This window comes from Clavelina lepadiformis, chromosome 1 (genome assembly GCF_947623445.1).
Source record: "Clavelina lepadiformis chromosome 1, kaClaLepa1.1, whole genome shotgun sequence".
Lineage (NCBI taxonomy): Eukaryota > Metazoa > Chordata > Ascidiacea > Aplousobranchia > Clavelinidae > Clavelina > Clavelina lepadiformis.
This window is the reverse complement of record NC_135240.1, coordinates 546249-572662: the sequence shown is the minus strand read 5'-3', so window position 1 is coordinate 572662 and position 26414 is coordinate 546249. Positions and strand designations below refer to the sequence as shown.

Here is a 26414-nt window from a genome sequence, read left to right as displayed (position 1 = left end):
TCATTATTCTCATTTCTCACAACTAAACTTATCAAATAAAACCCATAATAAATTTAATTTTATACAATGACTTAACTGAAGCATAAACAAACATTTGCAGTTTGGGGTTTGATTTGTGAGCTAAACTAGCCGACGAAAGAGAAGTTTCTGCAGCGCTATCTACATAAAAAAGAATTCAATTGGCGTGATCATAAGCAGTAAACAAGGTACAGTCTCTTTTGGAAGTAGGTGCTATCGACGGGGCTAACCGGGTTAATCTAGCGTCGATCGCCGAATGTTTTTTGTTGCCCGCGAATGATTTTGCGCAAGGGTAATTGCTGCGTTGATGGCCTGGTTTCTAAAAGGTGGGTGATGAATATGATAAATTACCACTTGCTGTATTATTTGTGAAACTGGCCCATGTTTGTGTGTGGTGATCGTTGTTGCCATGTTTAGTTAAATTAATCGCGTTGGTTTGGTGAATTTATGATTTGTGAAATTAGTATTTTTTTGTCCGGAACTCTTTGTTCCATTGTTAGCGTTAAATCGTGTTTAATGAGGTGGTTTAGACACTTGAATTTGTTGTATTTGTGGCTGTAGTGGGTAAGAAAGTGCGACGTCTGGTGGTGAGCACTTAAGAAATTTAGCACGAATTCGTTTATTAACTGGTGGAGTAAGATTCTCTTGACCTATTGCACTCATTAATTCGCGCATTAAATCTTTGGAAGATAGAACATGAAGTGTCAGATCAGCCAACAAAAACTCTAAATGATCCTCAGTCCTCACGTTTATCAAAGTTTTTCAAGATTTCATTGATTATTATGTCGTAACAGGAATGAGCCTACGCAGAAGGTAAACAAAGTAGCCCGGGGTCTGTGGGAAACCTTTCCGTTTGACTAAAGAGCTCACAATGTTACAAAGTTCATTAGTTCTAGGTTTTATCTACCACCGGGTTCGATTTCCGCGGTGCAACGTAATTGTGCAAACGTAACTGTAACTAAATTACACCCATAAGTCCAGTGTTTGTGACTTTTATGAAAACTCCCTTAGTCAAATATTAAAATTTTGTCCCATCTCGCTGTGTGAAGAAAATTTGAATAAGGGCCAATTCTTTGTATTGGCGTATAATTTTGTGAAAGTTTGTTAATTTCGATAAGACGTGTTGGCTTTTCAATGTGTGCTTTACCCTTGACAAGCATAAAAATTTCATTACATTGTTTCTATAAGGCAACATGCGTTTGTGACATTGTAGCCTGTGTTGAGTAACAGTTTTATTTTTTTAAACAATATTAAAAGTCGAACATAAGAGAAAAAATACATTTTAGGGGTTATACACAGAAAATAAGTAAAATTCGGTAGTTTTAAGTAAGCGATGTTTGTTTCAGTGGTGTAGGCATTGTTAAATTATTCTTAATAGACAAAAATACACAAATATTTATTTTGAATTATATGATGATTACGTAAAGTTTAGGATTTAACCTTTTTTCAGATTTGGGGAATCCCAAAATCCAGCTAAAGTGATCTTCTGAAGTCAAAGGCAGTATATATATAAATTACACATTTTATGAGTAAGTTTAATCTGGATTAAACTGGATTTAAAATTTAATCTGGAAGTAGCCAAATGTAATCTATAAATAGCAAAATGTTACCTTGGGTATCCAAATACTAATTCTATTTAGCAAATATTGTTACACGCAGTAGCCATTTCTTAAATCTGTGTGGCAATTGGTAATTGGAAATAGCAAAAGGTTACCATGGGTAGCAAAATAATAGTTCTATTTAGCAAAATGTTACACTCAGTAGCCATCTGTTAACTCCATTTAGCAAATGGTAACTGGAAGTATGGCAAGGCAAATGTAAACCCTAATTAGCAAAAGATTACAATTTAACAATTGGTAGCCAAATGTTAATCCTTTTATTGCCGGCACAACTTATCGCGAATGTAAACAGGGGTTGGTGAAGCCGAAGCCGCAACGCGTCGCTTTGGAATGCAGACCAGACTGCAGACCACGTCATAACATCTTGTCCGACAAACCACCATAATTGTGGGAACCGTAGTCTGAGAACAATGGATGAAAACCTGGTCAGCTGGCTATCCAACACCTGCCCTACAATATGATAAATTTTGCTCACTCACTCAAGAAACCATCTACTCGACACGAAGAAGAAAAAAAAAGAAAGGAGCAAAGTTGATTCATAATGGGGTACAGGAAAACGTACTGATCAAAAACGTCATCAACTTTAAGGTGGTGAGTTTAGAACTGAAGAAATTTGATTTGCAAAGTTCGCACTTGAAATCCATCACAAATCAAAAACAGCATTGAAAAGCTGAAAGTTTTTAAAATTCTCTTCCATTCATTTACTTGAAATCTAGGCCGAAATTCTAGTAGAACTTACGGACACTTTTTCTTCTTATTTTATCCAGTATTAGAAGATCCCGATTTTGTGATTTCCGACTGCACTTGTCCATAATGCTTATTCATGACCCGTCATTTTGTTCTGTTGCTGGGTCACTTTTATCATCTCCCTGCTGTTACAAAAATAAAATTTGCTGTTGTTCAATTTCATTTGATAGATGGTTTAAGTGTCTATATACCTGTGGCATCGTAATGATGACAAAAAGTGCACAAACAAAGGTGCTGTTATCCACCCTGGAAATGTTTTATTTTTCCCGGGGCCGCCAGCATTGGCTCTTATGTGACAGCCTCCAGGTACAGCAATTGTTTGTTGTTGCCGTCATTGCTCGCGCCATACGTTTTATGAGTGGAACTGAACTCGCGGCTTAGCTTTTCCAAGTAGACTACATCCCTGCAAACAGCAAACACGTTGCAGAAGTGGAAGCGGTGTTCTCAATTCGGAATTCCAAATAGATTCCTCAGAATAGATACCGCTTCCACGGAAACTGCTATCTACCGACCTAACAGGTCTTTGAAAATCTGCTACAGTACTTTATTGTCAGTTAAGTAGGTTTTTGCGAGTTCCCCGGTCAAATTTCTAATTTGGAGTAGTGATTTGCAAGTTAATCTGGCAAATGGCTACAGAATTTTTGCTTCGTGCAATTTGATACCCGTATTTGTTGCGAGATACATTTGGTAATTTTTACTTCGTGCACATTTGTACCCGTGCGAATTGTAACTTACTGATTGTAACCATTTGCTAAACAAGGTTCGCAAATGGCGACTGAGTGTACCCATTTGCTAAATAAGGTTAAATAATAAGCTAAAATATTAACTGAATATTGACTGATTGTACCCATTTGCTAAACAGGGTTTGCAAATGGCGACTGAGTGTACCCATTTGCTAAATAAGGTTAAAAAATAAGCAAAAATATTAACTGAATATTGACTGATTGTACCCATTTGCTAAACAGGGTTTCCAAATGGCGACTGAGTGTGCCCATTTGCTAAATAAGGTTAAACAATAAGCTAAAATATTAACTGAATATTGACTGATTGTACCCATTTGCTAAGCAGGGTTTCCAAATGGCGACTGAGTGTGCCCATTTGCTAACTAAGGTTAAAAATCTAGCTAAAACTTTAAATATCAATTGCATTTCAACAATTTTCCGAAGTAACAGAAATATATGCAAGTTTAACTTTTAAATGGAATAATACGAAAGGAAACTTCCCATTTGCTAAAAAAATGGTAACAATTTACCTTAAATATTATATATGAACCTTTTAATGATGCCAAAGTGATAATTTGGGCGGTTAAATGAACTGTTGTCAGCCGGCTGAAGTAGTTAACCCTTGAGGCTTGAATGCATAACAGGGGTCAAAATGACCCAACAACGCTATTCATCATAACTGCTTAACACATATTGCGAAATAACTCCTGGATTTTCTTGACTTTGTTAGCCTTTTATACTTATACATCATGAGAAAACGGTTGTTCTGTAAAATTTTACCTTTGACAAGAAAAATGCAATGACGAAGAAGACCCAAAAAAGAGGCCTGAGATTATCAGGTTTTATAACAAGACAAAGATTGGTTTTGACTTGGTTGACCAAATGGTTTAAACATATACTTGCAAACGACAAACCCGCCGATAGCTTCTAGTTCTCTTTTACAATCTGCTCGACATCGCAGCTCTAAATGCATATACCATATTCAGACAAGTATATCCTGATTATCAGAGTGGACAAGGTTCAAATCGACGAGGTTTCATAACAGATCTTGCTAACTGCCTCATTTTGCCGATGACATCATGACAAGACAGAAAATTCCTCAACTCCACAGAGCCACAAGAGAGGCTATGGTGAGATGCGGCTTAGCTTTTCCAAGTACATCCCTGCAAACATCAAACACGTTGCAGAAGTGGAAGCGGTGTTCTCAATTCGGAATTCCAAATAGATTCCTCAGAATAGAAACCGCTTCCACGGGAACTGCTATCTACCGACCTAACAGGTATAACAAAACCGCATTTTTCCGAAAATCTGGATTGTGAAACGCTCAACAAGACGACTTTATTGGTTACAGTAATTAAACAACAAATTTGGCGCGACAGGAACGCGATTATTTTGGAAGATGAGGTTTGTAACAGAAAAACAATAATTAATTAATTGTTTAGACTTTAGAACCTAGAAGAAACGAAATTTGAAGTTAGCAACAGAAAGATGAAAATCGCAATGATTGCTACTGGAAATTCGTTCCAACTCCCTTGCGTCTTCGATTTCCGCGCCGAAACGTAATTGTGGGATCGTAACTGTAACCCGTACTAGTGACTTTCATTAAAACTCCCTTAGTCATATATTAATATTTTCTCCTCACCTTCTCTGTGTGAAAAATTTGAATTATGGCCAATTATTTGTATTGGCCGATAATTTACATTGTTCCAATATGCGTTTGTGGCATATTAGGCTGTGACTGTGTTGACTGACGTTTTACAAAAAGCTTTTTGTAAAATTGGCTGAAAAAAAAGCTTTCGAGTTGTGTCAGTTGTATAAGGCTTTGCATCATTCGCTTTCTAGGGCTCCTTTCTTAGTTTCTTTGATTCTAAACTCACCATGGTATGATTGATAACGTTTTTGATCGTTAGGTCTATACCCCACGGTGAATTAACTTTACGACCTATTTTTCTCATTTCTTTTGTAAAATTTATGGTTTTATCAAACCTAGTAACCTATTTCTAGACATTGGTTAATTGGTCGTTATTTTTTCCCTGCAGTTTATTGTCAAATGGGAACTGGCATCTATTTTTACCACAAGACCCGCGAAAACGATCGCTCGCGTGTTTGGTGGGAAAATTCGACAGAAATCTGGAAAGGCGCGAAGGGGAAACCTTCGCGGACCCATAATGCAGCCGTTGTCGATTCGGATTTTTCATTGATTCTGTAGCTTCGCGTCCATTTTGGAAACGGTATGAAGGTAACTATTGACTTGTTACTTTCCAACTGCGCTGAGGTCGTCACACGTCGCCACCTCCATTGTGCGGCATCACGCATTACAGACCACAATGAAGTCACAAAGAAGACGCGAAATTTGCAGTTATATTGACCGGGGAAGGCTTGATTGGCCACGGTCGCATTACGTGGAACATTTGCACTTTCAAACGGAGAAACTCGTATTTTACTCTTAGGTAATATCACGCATCGCACTGTATTTGAACTCTTACGTAATAACGCGCATCCTGGTACTCGCGCCCCAATCAAGCTCATTGAGGAACGTTTTCTTGACAATACAGCAAGTATGCATCATTAACCTTCTAGGCCGCCGATCTTTGTTTCTTCAGTTCTAAACTCACCATGCTATAATTTATAACGTTTACGATCATAGCGTCTTCTCTGTCCCACGGTCAATTAATATCACGCCCCGTTTCGCTCATTTCTTTTGTATTTGCCAATATTAGGTCAATTTTTTCTAATTTCGTGTAGGGTATTGTCAAATGGGAACTGACTATATAACGCATCCCTTTTTGCTGGAAGAGTTAAATTAGGCTGCAGGTTTTGCAGCCTAATTTTTATAGCTAACTTATCTGCATGTAGGTTAATGGTTTTTTTGTTAAAGTTAGGATAAAATGTTTCTTGTATAATGTTTTTTACATAAATCACAGTGAAATTATCCGTTCTTAGTATAACGTATCACTTTTTGCAGAAAGAACAATTACATGTACTGCTGTTTAGTTTGCCAGGCAGCTCAAGGAACACAAGTGGCTTCGACCGAAAGTTTTATCGTTTTTTAACTATTTTCAAGTTAGCCATAGTCGTTGATCAGATAGAGCTCAAAAACAGTGTACAGTACAGTACAGTACAGTATAATGTTTCCAAAATCGCTAAAATGTGGCCAAAGAAAATGTATAAATTAATTTGTACAGGTGATATCAGTAAACAAAATAACGATATTGAATATGAATCGAATGACTGACATCGAGATGGCTGACTTTGTGACATCAGGTATTGTACACTAGCTTGTGTAAATGACTGCGCACTTATGTAACCAGGTACGTGAATTAAATAGTTTGCTATTCGTTTCTAGGGGAAGAGAATTTTGCGGGAAAGAATCGCAAAGAAGAGGACCAAAAGCAGTCTGACCTCCGTTTGAGGAAACATCGTGTTGGTTGCATTTATCGATAAAATAATAAAGACAATGTCAATTTTACTGGCAAAAATAAAACTTACCGATTTAATCCTTTCTCTGCAGGAGGAACAAGAAGTTGATAAAAATAAAAAAGAAGAAAATTACGACAGTGACAGCGTCGTGGGCACGGGGAATGGACATGCGTTGTCGGAAAACGCTACATTGGATTGTTCTGAAGTAAGCTGGCTTTGGACATAAGTCTGCATTTTGAAATTTTTCATGTTGTTACGACTAATTATTATAAGTAGGCGAAATTTTCTTCCATAGGTTTAAACCTGGCAAATTTTCTTTCAGTGCTTTGGTGTATATATCTCACCGGGTAAAATAACATACCTGTTCCGAACGTAATGCTGCGTCAGCAAGGTGACCATGGTAGCCAAATAATAATCCTGTTTAGCAAATTGTTACGCTCCGTAGCCTTCTGTTAACTTTGTGTGGCAATTGGTAACTGGAAAAAGCTAAGTGAGTGATTTAGTCTTTTAAGTCACGATATGATGTTGTGATGCTCATCATTGATCAAATGTATTGCTGTATATAACGGAGACCCAGGTTCACTAATTACGTAATAATGCCGAGTTCGAAAAGACCGATAATTAATTTATCAATATCCTAAAAAACGAAATACGTTGACAGATTTTTTCTTGTAACTCCTTCAGGGTTTTGGAAGGCGTCTTACGTTATGGAAGGTACTCATCTGGCAAACCGGTTTTGCTATGTCCATAGTGATTTAATTCTTTAAGTCTGTGCAACTTCAAACTTATGGAGTAATTTCACCAGCCTAATTCGCGCAATTAATTGACCGATAACGTCGGGTTCAGTTCGACCTATAAAACCATATGGCGCGCACAGTTACGGCAACAACAAACAGTTGTTGTACATGGGAGTTGTCACATAGGAGCCAATGCTTACGGGCCCGGGCAAAAATAAAACATTTCCAGGGTGGATAACGATTGATGGAGTTAAGGGTGACCTAAACTATACATCATATTAAAGAGTGTTGTGAAACGTGGCTGTTAAATTTTTTGATTCTTTTTAGATTTTTATCCTCATTTTTATCCACAATATGCCACAGGTATATAGAAACTTAAACCATCTAAATTTAAATGAAATTGAACAACAGCAAATTTTCTTTTTATAACAGCAGGGAGGTGATAAAAGTGACCCAGCAACAGAACAAAATGACGGGTTCATGAATAAGGATTATGGACAAGCGCAGTCGGAAATAACAAAATCAGGATCTTCTAATACTGGATTAAATAAGAAGAAAAAGTGTCCGTAAGTTCTACTAGAATTTCGGCCTAGCTTTCAAGTATATGAATGGAATAGAATTTTAAATACTTTCAGCTTTTCAATGCTGTTTTTGATTTCTATGTGTAAAAGAAAATAAAAGCCAAAAATGTCCCAGAATAATGAAATAATGGTGTTGGTAATTGTTCTAGATACTGTGGTGTCATGAATTCCAACATATCGCGCCACTGTAAAGTGGTGCACAAGAAAAAAAATAATGGGGAAGGTGATTTCGAGTGCAAACTTTGCGAAAAGACGCTGACTTCTTGGAATGGCCTCGTGAGACACCTACGTGGCAAGCTTCACGCTGATCAACCCAAGGCAAAGGAGATGGCTGATTCTCTGGACCGCCGACGAAATAACATCCCAATCGTAAGTTTTGGTAAATACATACAGTACAAAATGACTGTGCAGTAGAAACAACTCATGCATTGATTAACACAACTCCTAGCTACATTTTACAGCAAGAAACTAACTACATCAACTGGAGTAAAGTTGTAAACAACTTCAAACGCTTTTTAATGGGCTACGATGAGGAGGCACACGAAGAACGGGTTGCCAAAGAGACAATATTACTTTTGCAAAATATAATAAAAAATTGCAATTTCAAAACGTTGGAGTCTATTGACCTGGACACATATAAAGAGAAACATGTGCAGGTTAGGACGTTATAATAATTTTTATTAGTTACATACAATATTATTTGGATATACTACAGGTAGAATCTACTATGTAATATATTCATAGAATGTATATAAGCAAAGTAAAAGCGCACTAGAAAGCAAAGGTTTGAAGGTGAACATCATTAAAACCAAAGCGATGAGAATTGGTAGAAAATCGTTGAAGGGAGTAGTCGGTACTGTTGATCCATGCGGAATTTGTGGGAAGAGAGTAGGGAGAAATTCCATTCAATGCAGAAAGTGCAAGTATTGGGTGCATAAAAGAAGTTCAGGTATCAATGGAAGGCTGACGAGTGGAAGGACATGTGAACTTGGGAAGTGATGAGATCGAGCTTATTAAGGAGTTTGGTTATTTAGGGGATACGATAGGGGAAAATTACAGTACCGGACATCTGCCTTTTGTTGGCCAAGCATGTGGCCCATAGCTCGAGCACACAAGAGAGCTATTACACGAACGAGCTGCAGAGTATAGAGGCCGAAGAAGCCTATGAAGTCATGAATAAAATCAACTTAAATGGTTTAAAGAATTATGTTGGATTCCTCGCAATGAGTATAAAAGTTTTAACCTTTTTGTGTGCATTGCAAATCTGACTCGCAAGTAAATTCTATTCTTAGCAACAAAAAAATTTCTTGTTGATGGCGGGTTTGTTGTGAACACACGCTTCCTTCCAGCAAATGGTTGTATGTAAAAAATTGATTAACTTTTTTTAATCACAGTCGTGCAGCTCGGCTGACGGCACCGAAACAAAAGGCGCATCAGCTGAAAGAAGCCCATCTGCTGAAAGAATCGCATCAGTTGGTGAGGTTTCATTTATAGAAAAGGGTACGTCAGATGATAGAAACCCATATGCTAAGCGAGTAGAACCAGATGCTGACGTTTCATCAGAAGAACGTTCGTCAACTGAAAGAATCACATTTGCTGAAGAAGACGAATCATTACAAATTCGCCGAAGCAAAGACAGTGGCCAACAAAAGGCGGTCCGGGAAAAAATAGTTGATCCTCGTGTTTTTCTGCAGCAGGTAAATTGCTGTTTTGATAATAACGTTTAAGTAGTGCATGTTGCAAAACAGGATTCTCTTAGCAGTAGGCAAGATTTTTGTAGTTTTGTTCCTGCAAAGCTCGAATTACGCGGGCCTACTCATATATAGGGCATAGGCTAATAAATACACTGACACAGAAATTTACACATGGTATTAATATCAAATACCACAAAATAACTAATATATGTTTGCTAAATTCATGTTTTTTCAGCCGACATTCAGATTTGGTCACAATATTATCTCAAAAATCGAGCAAACTTAACCACAAAATATGTAAAATATAACCTCTTGACAAGCAGCGTGCTATTACACTGGGGAACAATTTTGAACAAAAAATTTGTTGACTTTGATTTTGCACTTGATTTAGGCTAATTCCGGTGTGCTGAATTTAAAAATGCCGCCAGTTTTCTTCTATCACGTCAAGTTTTTGCTCTACAGCATACATCCAAAATATGGAAATTTTCACAACTTTAGCTGTATTGTTTTTCCATTTGTAATAGGAATGCACAGGCTAATCATATTGTAAGTTATATACAAGAAGAATCAACTGAATTATTAAGCAAAAAAGGCACAGGCATCGATTTAGGTCGATGCTTTTCCCCCATTTTTAGTTGGAGGATGCAATCATCCAACGAAACTAGATAAGAAAGGTAAAATTGAAGTTAGTTGATTTCCACTTTCAACCATGTATGTACTCGTACTTTCCAGGAAAACAAACAAGCAAGAAAATAATATCTCTTCCTATCCTTGCAGAGTGATGAGTGGTGGTTCCAGGTTCATAACATTTCACACTATTGTGCAATTTTGCATCAGTAACTGTCAAAAGCCTTTAAAAAAATGATGACTCGGTTACACCACACGTTTAAAAAGCTTGTCAACTGCACTCAAAACACGTGTTGCCTCGCTTTGAAGTTGTAGTTTGATTAAAGCGTGGAATGTTTTTTGGAAAAGGAGCGAAGGTATCGTACTTTCGTTCGAGAGAAAGTGCGTTTTTACCATACTTTCGAAGTGACAGTAGCTTTGTGTGACTGGAGGAGTTGGGAATTCCGATCTACAACTCAATTGAATGGCGAATGTTCATTGACTGCTCAAAGAGGATCTTAAAGTGCGTCCTTCTCTATAATAGCAATTTATACGGTGCAGTACCAATTGCACATTCAGTTAGTCTTCGTGAAGAATACGGAAACATAAAAAGAGTCATTGAATTGTTGCAATATCACAAGCACAATTGGATCATATGTGTTGACCTTAAAATGTTGTGTTTTCTTCTTGGTCAGCAACACGGATACACGAAGTACCCTAGCTATTTGTGTATGTGGGACAGCAGAGCTCGAGATCAGCTTTTTCAGCTATTTCAGCTTTTAAAAACTACAAACTGCAGCATTTGCACAGACAAAAGCCATGTATGGCTGATCTCGTAGCCATGTAAGGCACTTCGTAGCCATGTAAGGCCCATAGATAAAACCTACATAATGTTTGACTGGGCATCCACACTTAATTATCATTCAAAGAACGCCGAATCAGTTGCCAGACTTTGTCCTGCAACTGTTTCGGCGTTTTGGAAAATTCTTTGCATTTGGGGAGGTTTCCATCTGCAAGAGCCGTTTTAGCATCATCCGTTGTTATTCCATTCTTCGTACCAATATACCATGAGAAAAATAGTTTAACTTCAAACCATTAATCTGCAGAAAACTGTCGCCGAGATTTCTGTTAAAAACAGTAAGTTTTAGAAATTAATAATAAAATCATTGAAAATAGATTACCGTATACATAATTATACAAGGCACATGCATTTTTACGTTTTACATTGGCGATACAAAAGATACAATATTATTAAAAGTACTTTGATATATCAAGAAAACTGTGCAGTGTTTTTGCGCCATTAAATATGTGTGTACAGTACGCATACTTTTTATGACCGCGTGGTTCAGTCATATATGCATTGGTCACGTAACGTTTGTGGAATGATATAAACATTGTCGGTCAAGTATATCAATATCCCGATATATAATAAAATGCTTGGAATGGTATTTACCACAACATTAAAAATTCTGGAATTGCTTTTCTTTTTCCTCTTTCTAGAGGGTGATGCAGATGTGCTGGGGCTTTCCTATATCATTAAAACAAATTTTGGTATTTCAAGCAAATTTCTGATTTTAACTTAAATACGTGTGACTAGTACATATATAATTTATAAACCTCTTGATTGATGCACGCATTGGACACGAAAGCATGTGGAGTGACAGGAAATAATATCAATGAAATCATAGTTTTACTGTAAAGTCGTAATTAAATTTTAACTTACCGACAGCTTCGAAGCACCTGCCACATTAGAGATATCGATCTATAAACCAAAAAATGCAAAATTACCACGATTGATTTTAAGAGACTTTTTAAGGAAATTTACCTGCTGCAGAAAAACACGAGGATCAACTATTTTTTCCCGGACCGCCTTTTGTTGGCCACTGTCTTTGCTTCGGCGAATTTGTAATGATTCGTCTTCTTAAGCTCAGCTCTTAGCCTCCAAACTCAAGAAAAAAAACGGTTCTAGATTAATATGTAAAGGTTTCTATTTTCGAAAAAGAGAAGAACTCTTTCTTCCCTATTTTTCAGAGGAAAATATGCTGGTATATTGCAAGTTTGCAACGATATACCTGGTATTCTCGAACAACTGGGCATCTCCTCGTATGATCCAGAACGATGGCGATTGTTTTTGTAAAAATTATATGTGTAAGATATCAGATACCGGATGTTATTTTGTTTGATGACGATAACAAACAACTGGTACCATACAGCAATTAATGCAAATTTAATGCATTTAATGATTTAATCATGTAAATATTTTGTATTTCATGTAAATCATGCAAAATCAATCCCGAAGCATAGATTTCCCACCTTGAACATATCAAACCGCAAATGTTTGTTTGTCCTTCATTGAAGTCATTGTATCAAATCACAATTATCATGAGTTTTATTTGATAAGTTTAGTTGTGAGAAATGAGAATAATGAGAACGATTGTTTGATTAGATAGCGCTGCAGCAACTTCTCTTTAGCTGACAAATCAAACCCCAAACCGCAAATGTTTGTTTATGCATCAGTTAAGTCATTGTATCAAATCACATTTATCATGCGTTTTATTTGATAAGTTTATTTGTGAGAAATTGGCTCCTATGTGACAACTCCCATGCAATGTTCCCTCTAAGCTGCGCAAATGCGCACTGCTGACACGGTCTCCGCGCACAGAAGATCTGTGCTGCGCACAAGAAAAAAATCCAACCTGAATTGAAAATAAAATAAACGCATAATAATGGCCACAGTGCGCACGTGGCACGTCTGATGTTGCTCACAGTAATCCAAGGGACCGCTCAGGTAGTTATTGTGTTTGCTCAGACTCGTGAAAAAATAGAGGGAACATTGCTCCCGTGTACAACAACTCTTCGTTGTAGCCGTCACTGTGCGCGCCATACGTTTTATGAGTCGAACTGAACTCGACGTTATCGGTCAATTAATTGCGCGAATTAGGCTGGTGAAATTACTCCATAAGTTTCAAGTTGCACAGACTTAAAGAATTAAATCACTACGGACATAGCAAAACCGGTTTGCCAGATGAGTACCTTCCATAACGTAAGACGCCTTCCAAATCCCTGAAGAAGTTACAAAAAAAATCTGTCAACGTATTTCGTTTTTTAGGATATCGATAAATTAATTATCGGTCTTTTCGAACTCGGCATTATTACGTAATTAGTGAACCTGGGTCTCCGTTATATACAGCAATACATTTGATCAATGATGACAACATCATATCGTGACTTAAAAGACTAAATCACTCATTTAGCTTTTTCCCGTTACCAATTGCCACACAAAGTTAACAGAAGGCTACGGAGCGTAACAATTTGCTAAACAGGATTATTATTTGGCTACCATGGCCACCTTGCTGACGCAGCATTATGTTCGGCACAGGTATGTTATTTTACCCGCTGAGATATATACACCAAAGCACTGAAAGCAAATTTGCCAGGTTTAAACCTATGGAAGAAAATTTCGCCTACTCATAATAATTAGTCGTAACAACATGAAAAATTTCAAAATGCAGACTTATGTCCAAAGCCAGCTTACTTCAGAACAATCCAATGTAGCGTTTTCCGACAACGCATGTCCATTCCCCGTGCCCACGACGTTGTCGTAATTTTCTTCTTTTTTATTTTTATCAACTTCTTGTTCCTCCTGCAGAGAAAGGATTAAATCGGTAAGTTTTATTTTTGCCAGTAAAATTGACATTGTCTTTATTATTTTATCGATAAATGCAACCAACACGATGTTTCCTCAAACGGAGGTCAGACTGCTTTTGGTCCTCTTCTTTGCGATTCTTTCCCGCAAAATTCTCTTCCCCTAGAAACGAATAGCAAATTATTTAATTCACGTACCTGGTTATATAAGTGCGAAGTCATTTACACAAGCTAGTGTACAATACCTGATGTCACAAAGTCAGCCATCTCGATGTCAGTCATTCGATTCATATTCAATGTCGTTAATTTGTTTACTGATATCACCTGTACAAATTAATTTATACATTTTCTTTGGCCACATTTTAGCGATTTTGGAAACATTATACTGTACTGTACTGTACACTGTTTTTGAGCTCTATCTGATCAACGACTATGGCTAACTTGAAAATAGTTCAAAAACGATAAAACTTTCGGTCGAAGCCACTTGTGTTCCTTGAGCTGCCTGGCAAACTAAACAGCAGTACATGTAATTTTTCTTCCTGCAAAAAGGGATACGTTATACTAAGAACGGATTATTTCACTGTGATTTATGTAAAAAACATTATACAAGAAACATTTTATCCTAACTTTAACAAAAAAACCATTAACCTACATGCAGATAAGTTAGCTATATAAATTAGGCTGCAAAACCTGAATTTTTTTGACGAACATGGTTTTTCGTCCATTGTCAAAATATCAATAACAAAAGATGTAGACTTAAAATATTTCCTTTATGTATTCATAATATATTTTTATACCCGTTATACCTGCAAATTTCTAATAAAATAATTATAAAATAAAAATAATATAACAATTGCAATAAAGGTATAAAATACAAAATAAATATTTTATATTTAACACATTTGGTTCATAATCAAAGTCGTTAATTTGCTTAGTGATATCACCTGTACAAATTAACCCATAAATTTATTTTGGCGTCTTTTTAGCGAATTGGGAAACATTATACAGTACTCTAACTGTTTTTGGTCTTTTACATGATTATAGGTTCTATTACATGTCATAACGTCACATAGAGGTCGGGTTTACTTTAGAAAAATGCTTAATGTTGCGTGAAAGCTAAAACAACGACAAGTACCAAGTAAGAAATGCAAGTCTTGCGCAAACGCAGGTTGACCATCCAGGGCATCCAGCAATGGGCGCCATTGCCTAACTTGGTGCAGTTGAGACGAAAGTTTATTTGTTACATTTATCGCGAATGTAAACAGGGGTTGGTGAAGCCGAAGCCGCTACGCGTCGCTTTGGAATGCAGACCAGACTGCAGACCACGTCATAACATCTTGTCCGACATACCGCCATAATTGTGGGAACCGTAGTCTGACAACAATGGATGAAAACCTGGTCAGCTGGCTATCCAACACCTGCCCTACAATATGATGTATTTTGCTCACTCACTCAAGAAACCATCTACTCGACACGAAGAAGAAAGAAAAAGAAAGGAGCAAACTTGATTCATATTGGGGTACAGGAAAACGTACTGATCAAAAACGTTATCAACTTTAAGGTGGTGAGTTTAGAACTGAAGAAATTTGATAAATACCCTTGCTAAATTTGCCATTTGCTAAATAGGGTTAACAAATTGCTACTGATTGTAAACATTTGCTAAATAGGGTTAACATGTTACTACTCATGGTAACCTTTAGCTATTTTACAAATGGCTACTGACTTTAAAGGTTTGCTAAATTGGGTTAACAAAAGTTACTACTAAACTACCACAATAGATAAGGGTAAGCTAAGGTTTTCACAACATTTACCTTGAACTAGTTTACCAAGGCAAAAGCTCAATGCTATAGTGTATTTCCTTTACTGACTCTAGAAATCCAACGTGATATTCGTGTGTTGCATTTTGTCTTCAAACCTAATAAGAAGTCACAATGAGTCAATTGAAGGAATAACAATTGGCTGATAATTAATAATTGACGCGCTGTGACATTTCAATTTACTTGTTTAAGTACAGAAATGTCATAAAGCGTCAATTGACGCTAGTGGTCTTTCTAGGTAGTGATCACTGTAATTTTGTATATAAATAAAATAGAAACTTGAAATTCATAAGTTACTTACATAACACTATTATAGGAAAAGTCACAAAATATTGCCGCTGTACTGTGCAGTTGGTAAAAGTTAAGGACGCACAAATGTTGAAAATGGGTCAACTGACGCGTCCAGTCCTTCTAGTGCTAGAGTCTAGACTCTGGAATTCAGGGGTGTTCAAATGATTTCTGCCTTGATCCACCACAGTCAAACCTGGCAACATGATGACCCTCTAAATACGAATAGTAAACATATTAGACTTTAATTTTGATCCTGGTGCTTTATTTATGTAAATGTACCCTACATTGTAGGGCTTACAACTTATTTATAACTTTGTAAAAGTCAAAAGTGAAGTGTGCTACAGCTGCAAGATATTGTTTCAAGACTTAATTGGAAGATGCACACAAAAAGTTTAAAAGATCCGGATCCGTATCGAGATCCGCCATTTGAACACTCCCGCTCTAGATAATAAGGGAGTTTGGCACCTTGCGAGAAAATTCCTCACCAAAAACTTATAAAAAATGCATTTCTTTCGACTCAAAAAAAATTTTTCTATTTGAATTTAAAATATTTCACCCATGCACCAAAAAGATGAAGGCAACAGCCCTAGATGGCAAAGGTAATAGAATAAAATGGGCAAAAAGGAAACAAAAATTGGAAAAATATCGTGCATTGCGCTAATTATTATGTTGTCTAACAAGCACGGCATATGACATCACAGTGGAGATAATCGTAAGATTATTATTGCGTCACAGAGAGTATTGCGTCACATTGTCCTATATTGCAACTTGTAACGCCGTATCTAAAAACTTTAAGACACGCCTAAGTGTTTTCGATCCGCCGTCTTCGTATATGTGCCTTCTCTCAGCAGCGGCACCGAGTGACAAAAAGGAGAAAAACAAACTGCTCACGCGTGGTGCTATTTGAGGTTTACAAATACGACCATGCTTGTGCGCATTCCATTGTCTTTAAATGCTGCAGAGTCCCGGCAGCGGCGTCGTCGCTATGGATTGTTTCTGACTGCTCTTAGGAGGTGTCATGAAACCACCTACTTCAGTCGGGGATTGGCAGGTAACCAATTGTGTCTGGACACGGCTGCGATTCTCCATGGCAATATCCTACAAATTCAATTCCAACTTTAACCACGATGAGCCATACAAGCAAAACATACATTTAGTAAAAGAAGTTCAAAATCAGCCGAATTGTTTACCGCTAACTTACCAAGGTGTCAATGTTAATGAATATTGTGTACGTCACTTGCTGCCACCCTGCGGAATTTTTTCATAGGTTGAAGACCGATGTGTCGGACTGTTATCGCAAACGGCGCCATCCAGTTGACACACTTAACGCATAAACGGTTCAAATAAAAACACGCAAAAATCAGGCAATATTAACAGAAACAACTATATAGCGCACCTAATGCCTTAAAAATAAATGATATAAATAAACCGAAAAACACCGCAAAACCGAAGTTTAAAGCAATAAACTCAAAATTAGGTAAAATTCCGTAAATACATTAGACATTGCTGATAAAACTTCTAGTATTACCTAACTTTGATAAAACTGTTATACTAGAATTATCCCAGTGCTTATAGAATCACTTACAGCGGCGATGTCTTTGAACTGAAAGCCTGAAACTTAGGTGGCGAGCTCCTGCGATGAAAAATGGTACAAGGCGGACACAGCCAAGAAACCGGATGGAAACTGAAAACTCTCGATATCCAATGTACAGAGTAAAGAAAGTAATTCTTTCAGGCAACCATCTCTTGAGAGAGTAAGTAGTTGCTGTGTTTTCTTGTGCAATACTTGAATAGTTTCTGAAGGTCTAGCAATAGATATGAACATATGTGCTGGCATCTGTATCAAAAGTAATTTTGGAATGTTTCTACCCGCATGTAGCATTGTTTGTTTCGTACGAACTTTACGTTCATTTCTTTTACTCGGAAAATTTTGGAAAAGGCTTATATGGGATAGAAAAAGGTGAACAAACCAGTCTAACGAAATAAGACCGTCTAGTATCTTATGCACTTGACTTTTCTATTGAACAGTTGGAGTATGGCGAAGGTAGGTTGTCGTTGCTGTTACGATGCTGAATCCTTTGCTCAGAAGGTTGCTATCTCAGTTGGTTGATATCTTCACTCATATATTAAAAGAAAAGCACACGGCAATCTTAATTTTAGACTTTACTCAAACTGATGTCCTTCGCGCAGGCAGTGCAAAACCGAATGGGCAGGTAAAGTGAACGAGCAATGCGAAAATACACACGTGCTGGGAACATCACGAGGGCGCCAACCAGCGACAAACCAGTAAGTATCCAACGGCCGCTCCATACATCTTTCCTTTCCGGCAAGAAAATAAGAGGACGGAAAGCGATGAGGATAAAACATAATGCGAACTAATAAAACAAAACTGAGATCTAACAAGCCCAACTCATATTTTACAAATTTGGGATTATCTCAGCGCCACTGTGTCAACCTATCGTGCAAAAAGAACAATTGTGAGTATGGCAGTAGCGCCAGCAGAGGGAAGGTTGTCACCTTCCCAAAAACAGCCACTATGTGTACAGTGTACACCATAACAAAAGAACGTAAAATAATAATTCTCCACGACAGGAGTTCGCCGTCCTATCTTCTCAGCGTCATCTTTCGACTCAGCGATTTCGTTTTCCTTGTGAGGTGAATCAGCATCTTCATCTCGTGCTTTGTTTGATGATGTCACAACAGTTTGGTGATCTCTGTGATTAAACAAAAAATGCTTCATTACGAAACTCTAACAGAAAATCAGTCTGTACAAGCGAGTAGCACGTGGGGTGAATGTGAATACTTTGTTATTTCTTTGTTGGAATCCTCAAGCATCGGTGCGTGGCGATTGGTTGACTCTGCTTCTGACCGGACAGGACTGGGACTGAAAAAATCAGCGATATTTTTTTCTGTGGCCAAAGAGAATTCAAACATAAAAGGCAGCACCCAGTGACTGGGGTTGCTCTGTATCCTCACGTCTCTTCCACTTGCTGCGAAGGCGGCACACAGACCGGGGAAGTCGGACTGATAGAAGATTGCTCCTCATCACTGATTGACTCGTTCCTCGTCGCTCGAGTAGCGTCCAATTCTGATGCAACATTCTTCATGATTTCTATGTTATCTTGATATTAACAACCGAAGCATTTTGAACAAACGATAAGATTTGGTATTTTGGATACCTTTCACTTCGATTCTTCTTTCATATTCTTCAACAATCTGAATTCAAATATACACCTTAACATGCAGTGCAGCGATATGGTGGAATTTATAACTAACGGAAGAAACAACATTAATAACTATCGATATTAATAATTAAAATGATACTTACCATGATCGTCACTAATTACAACTTTTAAAAAGTTATTATTAATAAAATAGACTAACTCTGCTTATCCAAGTTGGAATGAGAGTTTCCTGGGCTTGTTCGACAAACTGAGCAGTCTGATTCATAAATCGCTCCACGATCACTCGAAATTTGTTTTTGCTTTCAATGGTGCAGTGAACAACACATTGATTTGTGTCAGCTAGCACCTAAAAATAGAGACATTATCACGGAAAGATTGATAAGAAATTAAACGATGGCACAATGCAACATAAACATTCTTTATAAATTTCCCTTCCACCCTTCAACTGAACTGTAATTTCACTTATGAATGGCATCACATGTAAAGCAACAACAAGTAAACGTTACATCATTTTTGTATTTCTCCTTTCTCCATTGAAGAAAGTGTACCGTACTATACAACGCACAGCAAACTCGAATGTGCACAGGTTAAATAATTGCTAAAAATACATTTATTATGCCGCAGTCACATTCTCACTGTGACATTTCGCCAATTTCATCATCTTTAATCAATCCAAAGTAATTCAACCTTAACTTAATGAGCTCGCATTGTTACGTTATAAAGTTTTTTGTTAAACAAAAGCATGTTCAGGTAACACTTACACACTGACATTGACATTGAAATCTGTTACCAAAATCTGCCTTTACCAGGCCTTTCTGGCATCAAAATCACTGAACGCTCGACTCGATGAAAAGCGAAGGGATCGTTGGACCGAGGCAGGGCGTTGGACACCATCGACTTTATTCCCTACCAACCTACGAGACATCAAATTCACAATTTTCATAGAGATCTGGAAAGCTACATTGAACATCAGTATATAGATACGAGACTTCATAAATAATAAATTGTTGTAAATCTGCAATTTTATACATTTTTATGTAAAGAGCGTAAAAAAGACATCAGTACTTAAATATTTCTGCACAAACAGATAAAAATAAATTTAACCTGCTGCCAATAACAATGAAAAACCCTGTATTAAGGATAGATATCATGTCTAAAGAAAGTGCATGAAATCTGTTACCAAAATCTGCCTTTACCAGGCCTTTCTGGCATCAAAATCACTGAACGCTCGACTCGATGAAAAGCGAAGGGAGCGTTGGACCGAGGCAGGGTTAACAAATTGCTACTGATTGTAAACATTTGCTAAATAGGGTTAACATCATGTGCAAATGGCTACTCATTGTAACCATTTGCTCAATATGGTTAACATGTTACTACTCATGGTAACCTTTTGCTATTTTACAAATGGCTAATGAATTTAAACATTTGCTAATTAGAGTTCACAAATTCCTACTGAGTGAAACCATTTGCTAAATAGGGTTAAAAATGGCTACTGTATGTAACCATTTACTAAATAGCGTTAACATATTGCTACTGAGTTTAACCTTTTTCTAAATAGGTTTAGCAAATGGCTGCTGATTGTAACCATTTGCTAAATAGGGTTAACAAATGCCTACTGAGTGCAACCATTTTATAAATGAGGTTAGGGTTAGTTATAATTAGCATGGGTACAAACGCAAGTTTTGTAAGTTATCATTTGCAGGGGTACAAATATGCACGAAGTTACTATTACCAAATGTATCTTGCAACGTATACGGATATCAAATTGCACGATGTCAAAATTACCGAATGTATAACGCAACTTATACGAGTGAAAAATTGCACGAAGTAACTATTACCAAATGTAAATGGGATGCAATTACATTGAGCTCTTGCCTTGGTAAACTAGTTCAAGGTAAATTTTGTGAATACCTTAGCTTACCCTTATCTATTGTGGTAGTGTAGTAGTAACTTTACTAAAGGGAAGTGTTTGATGTTTATCTGAATTTTCTTGAGTTTTTCATCGGAGTCAGTATCATAGTAGCCTACTTCTGAAAACAAAAACATTTACAAAATGTCTAGGCAAAGATTTACAGCAATGCGTGGATTAGAAATGTTGCACAATCCTCTGTCAGACTGCTCTGATGACGAGGACTCTGACATTGAAATCGACGCAACAGTAAATGCTGCAATTGCCAGTGTTCAGCAGGCAAGTGAATCTAAATCGTCAGATTCGAGCGAAGACAAGTCTGACGTACTAAAATGAGTTTTTACATGAAGTTATATAGAGCAAGTTTCCAAATATCAAACGGCATTCAAAATGTTATCCATAACCTACCTACCTATCCCGACCTTATCAATGCCAAGTTTGTCTCATGCATAACATACGTTTGTGGCATATTAGCCTGTGACTGTATTGACTGACGTTTTACCAAATGCCTTTTGTAAAATTGGGTGAAAAGTTAAACAAAGCTTTCGAATTGTGTCAGTTGTATAAGGCTTTGCATCATTCCCTTTCTAGGGCACCTTTCTTAGTTTCTTTAGTTCTAACTTCTAAACTCACCATGGTATGATTGATAACGTTTTTGATCGTTGGGTCTATAACCAACGGTGAATTAACTTTACGACCTATTTTTCTCATTTCTTTTGTAAAATTTATGGTTTTATCAAACCTAGTAACCTATTTCTAGACATTGGTTCATTGGTCGTCATTTTATCCCCGCAGTTTATTGTCAAATGGGAACTGGCATCTATTTTTACCACAAGACGCGCGAAAACGATCGGTCGCATGTTTGGTGGGAAAATTCGACAGAAATCTGGAAAGGCGCGAAGGGGAAACCTTCGCGGACCCATTATGCAGCCGTTGCCGATTCGGATGTTTCCATTGATTCTGTAGCTTCGCGTCCATTTTGGAAACGGTATAAAGGTAACTATTGACTTGTTACTTTCCAACTGCGCTGAGGTCGTGAGGTCGTCACACGTCGCCAACTCCATTATGCGGCATCACGCATTACAGACCACAATGAAGTCACAAAGAAGACGCGAATTTTGCAGTTATATTGACCGGGGAAGGCTTGATTGGCCACGGCCGCATTTAAATTACTTTAAAGTTAAACGGAGAAACTCGTATTTGACTCTTAGGTAATATTGCGCATCGCACTGTATTTGATACTTAGGTAATAACGCGCATCCTGGTACCCATGCCTCAATCAAGCTCATTGAGGAACGTTTTCTTGACAATACAGCAAGTATGCATCATTAACCTTCTAGGCCTCCGATCTTTGTTTCTTCAGTTCTAAACTCACCATGGTATAAACCGTATAATTTATAACGTTTTCGATCATAGCGTCTTCTCTGTCCCACGGTCAATTAATATCACGCTCCGTTTCGCTCATTTCTTTTGTATTTGCCAATATTAGGTCAATTTTTTCTAATTTCGTTTAGGTTATTGTCAAATGGGAACTGAGTAAATGACTATATAACGCATCCCTTTTTGCTGAAAGAGTGAAAGACATTTACATGTACTGCTGTTCAGTTTGCCAGTCAGCTTAAGGGACACACTTGGCTTGGACCGAAGGTTTTACAGTTTTTTAACTATTTTCAAGTTAGCCATATTCGTTGATCAGAGAGAGCTCAAAAACAGTTAGAGTACAGTATAAAGTTTCCCAAATAGCAAAAAAGTGCCAGGGACACACTTGGCTTGGGCCGAAGGTTTTACAGTTTTTTAATTTGTGTCCGGTCCTATGGAGACCATTGTCTGAACAGGTTCTTTGTTCATGACGATGTTTTTCTTAAAGATCCACACGCCCCATAACATTATGGGAAGAGGAAACAATTAGTCGATAGCCTTACACGTGCTAACGGTTTATTTGCTAACTGAGGGGCAAAACAATTATATACCATATATATATAATTTCCTGCGGTTCCTCACCCATCGGTGCAGTTGAGGTTGGTGATCATGCGTCGGGCGCATCTCAAAACAACGTTGTTGTGGTGAGCTGATATATAAGAAATCTTACGTGACCGAAAATTTGAAAAATTTGTTAAAATTTTAATCTTATTTAAAAAGCAATCAAGACATTTTTGCAGAAAGCATTATTTGTAAGGATGGTATATCACTGAGCATAACATATTAATCTAAAAGTTACGTTTAAAAATGTTAAAATGTGTCTTATATATGAATTTATGTTAGTCTAACAAAAAAATATTTTCCATACATAGATTTATTTTGCTACAGTTGTTTCTAAAAAAGTCTAAAAAAGAATGAAAGCAACAGCTTTGCATCACATACCATCGTCTCCCCATGACTACGGCAACCTGTTTCAAGCGGTCTCAAATCCGGCAGCCGCAGCACTACTTCTTCGGGCTACGGAAAATACCCAAGAACGCCGAAATGTGGAAGATGCAGAAACCATGGGGTAGTGAGCGCTTTGAAGGGTCACAAAGGATATGGTCGTTGGAAAGACTGCCTCTGTGCAAAGGGCACTTTGATTGCTGAAAGACAAAGAGTAATGGCAGCGCAGGTAATACCCACAGTGTAAAGTAAACCAAATAAAAAAATTTGCAAAGTAGGATATACATGGTTGCTTATGAAGATTACATTCAAAGTAGAACTATGAATAAAAACAAAAAGAAATTTAGGAATATTTTATATCCTCTGTTTTGAAATCTGTCTAAATCAGAATAAATTATTAATGTACAGCAAAAGTTCAAAAGTTTGTTCTTAATAGCGTATTCTTTAAATATGGAAATTTTTTTAAAACAGAAATTGTTTTATCTTTTTATTAATATTACCCTAATATAGCTTGCTTTAAGACGTCAGCAAGCCCAAGAGGAAAATAACACACGAGAACTTCAACTGCTCTACTACTTTACTGAAAATGAAATTCACAACAAAGCCAGCAGCGACCCGTTATCATCATCAGGTGCGTCGTCTTCGCGTGTTTTTCAACTTCCCTTGTCAGTTTTTGTAACTGTAAGATATGACTTGAACCTTAAACGCGTTGTTATTTAAAAGTCATCACAATACGTACGTTGGTAGGCGCGAAACGTGCGAGATACGACGATTATATCTCAAATGATTGCAATGGAAGTTACGGTTTCGTGTCGTCATCACCGGTACATCAGCAACAACCGCACTTGGACAACAGCTCGGCCAAATCTGTTCATTCGGACAGCGATCAAAATGGCGACACGGAGAGAAAGTCCGACGTCACTCGCTCACCGCGATCGGACGACCCTAGGAAGAGTCCTCCTTCTGGTATGAGTGAAAACAGCTCACCGGCGTACAATGAAAGTCGATATAATCCTGAAAAACCTCACGCGAGTCAGGGGCCTGCATTGGATATCGACGAATCGCCAGAAAAGCATTCCCTTCTGTCACGAACTGACTCAGCTGACCAGGCCAGTGACGTAACCGAAAATCAGCTATACGATTCAAGCCAGCTAACACAAACGCAAAACCAAGATGCAACAAGGTAATTTCAATTAACTAAATTACTGTATAAAGTCAAGTTAATCTGTAAGTATTAAGTCCATATAATTCGCTCTAAGTTATAATTATAATAAATCTAAATAAATAGAAACCCAGAAAATATATCGGGTTTTTTCATACAGTGGCGGGTTTGAGATGTTATGTCGAGTTTTTCCCAAACACAACGCGTCGCAATTATCTTCAATTTTAAAAAACTGCAACGGCGATGTGGTGAAAGCAATACAAAAGGTAATTACAGTATATTTATATCATCGAATGTGGGTAGTAAAAATTAGCACGAAACTACCTGTAAAACGTCGCGCACTACCTTAACATTTCAATATTTTCTTTGTTTTTTCCAACATTTATAAGTTATATGTTTCATCATCCCACAGGTGTTAAAATTTGAAGATGAAATCGCAAAATCTTCACCACATTTGGGATCACCGAGAGACAACGCAACAAATTCTCATGTTCGGTTAAATTACACACGTGATAGCGCACGAGATCCCATTAACCTATCTCAACAAAGCGGTATGTTTTTGTCCTAAAAATAGCAACAGTGCGCCATAAAGATTGATAGAGGGTAATAATATTAATATTTTTTTCCTTCTTTTATAGCTGGAAGCTGCAACACGAGCCCTCATCCAACCATTGATGGTGACGCAATATCACCAGGCACACCTCCCATCGGTGATTTGTCGCAAGCCTACAAGTTCCAACAGGGTTCAATGGGTGCACCAGCAATGGATGCTCGAACCGCATTTTATCCTTTTGTAAACGGTTCGCTAGCAGGCAACTCCTTTTCAGCGCACACTGCAGGAAAAATTCCAGCGACTAACTTTAATGGGGCGTTTAAGCTGGGCCAATTCAGCAATTCTTCAATAAGATCACGTTATCCATTGCCGGGACAGATGCCGATGTCGTGCTTGGGAAATCTTTCCCCGTTTCCATCATCTTACGGCCAACACCCCGCCATCCGAGGACTCTTTGGCGGAGTTTCTCCTTACGGATCGTCTTCATTTATGCCTTCTCTTACCGCCGCCGCAGCTGTCCGCCCCAGACACCATTTCCTACGATACTAACCCTCAATTCTAAGGGCGCTTTCAGCCCTAACCCAAACCCCTCATATACATGGAGTCATTTTTCCAGATGCGACCGGTCATAAAGTTCTAACCCTGAACATTTAGAAACCGGTATTGTCTTTATTTTAGAGCAATAATAAGATCAATCTCCATTGTGGATCCTCATATGACCTTTTAAAGTGTTGCTTTGGGTAAATGACTTAAGACAAACTTAGCATTGATAAGGTTGCTCAGCCGTGTGAGTTTTTATATGACTTCTCAAACTGCCGCGTTGGGTAAATGAATTGTCGCACATATTGCATGAATAAGGTCTTTCTCCAGCGTGCATTCTCATATGACGTTTTAAATGCTAGCTTTGAGTAAATAACTTTTCACATAACTTGCAGTGATAATTACGCTTTCCAGTATGAGTTGTTACATGAGTTTTCAAATTGCTGCGTTGGGTACATGACTAGTCGCACATATCGCATTGTTAAGGTCGCTCATCTGTGTGAGCTCTTATATGATCTTTCAAGTGGCTTTTGTATTTGAATGATTTATCACAAAATTTGCAGGAAAAATGCTTTTCTTGTCCTTCTTTGTTGAAAAAGTCTTGTGAAATCCCATCAATCATTGCTTTTAACAAAACGTCAATTTGCATTCCAACTTCTTGACGACCCATTGCGTTATTATTATTATTACCTAATTACATAATATACAAACCTAATTCGTTCGGCAAATTGAATTAAATTACCCCAACACGTGCCACAGTTGCAGATTGTTTACAGAATTTTATGTATGATATATATATCATTT

General features: G+C 37.5%; 1 protein-coding gene across 1 annotated transcript; it reads left to right on the top strand.

Annotated features, from left to right (window-relative positions):
• The first annotated feature begins 21159 nt into the window (after positions 1-21159).
• Positions 21160-25619, top strand: LOC143444295 (doublesex- and mab-3-related transcription factor A2-like). Its single transcript, XM_076943484.1, has 7 exons — positions 21160-21308; positions 23407-23584; positions 23866-23986; positions 24103-24538; positions 24678-24783; positions 24930-25068; positions 25156-25619. Exons 1-7 carry the CDS (start codon positions 21160-21162, stop codon positions 25617-25619), a joined length of 1593 nt encoding a protein of 530 aa, XP_076799599.1.
• The last annotated feature ends 795 nt before the right edge of the window (positions 25620-26414 follow it).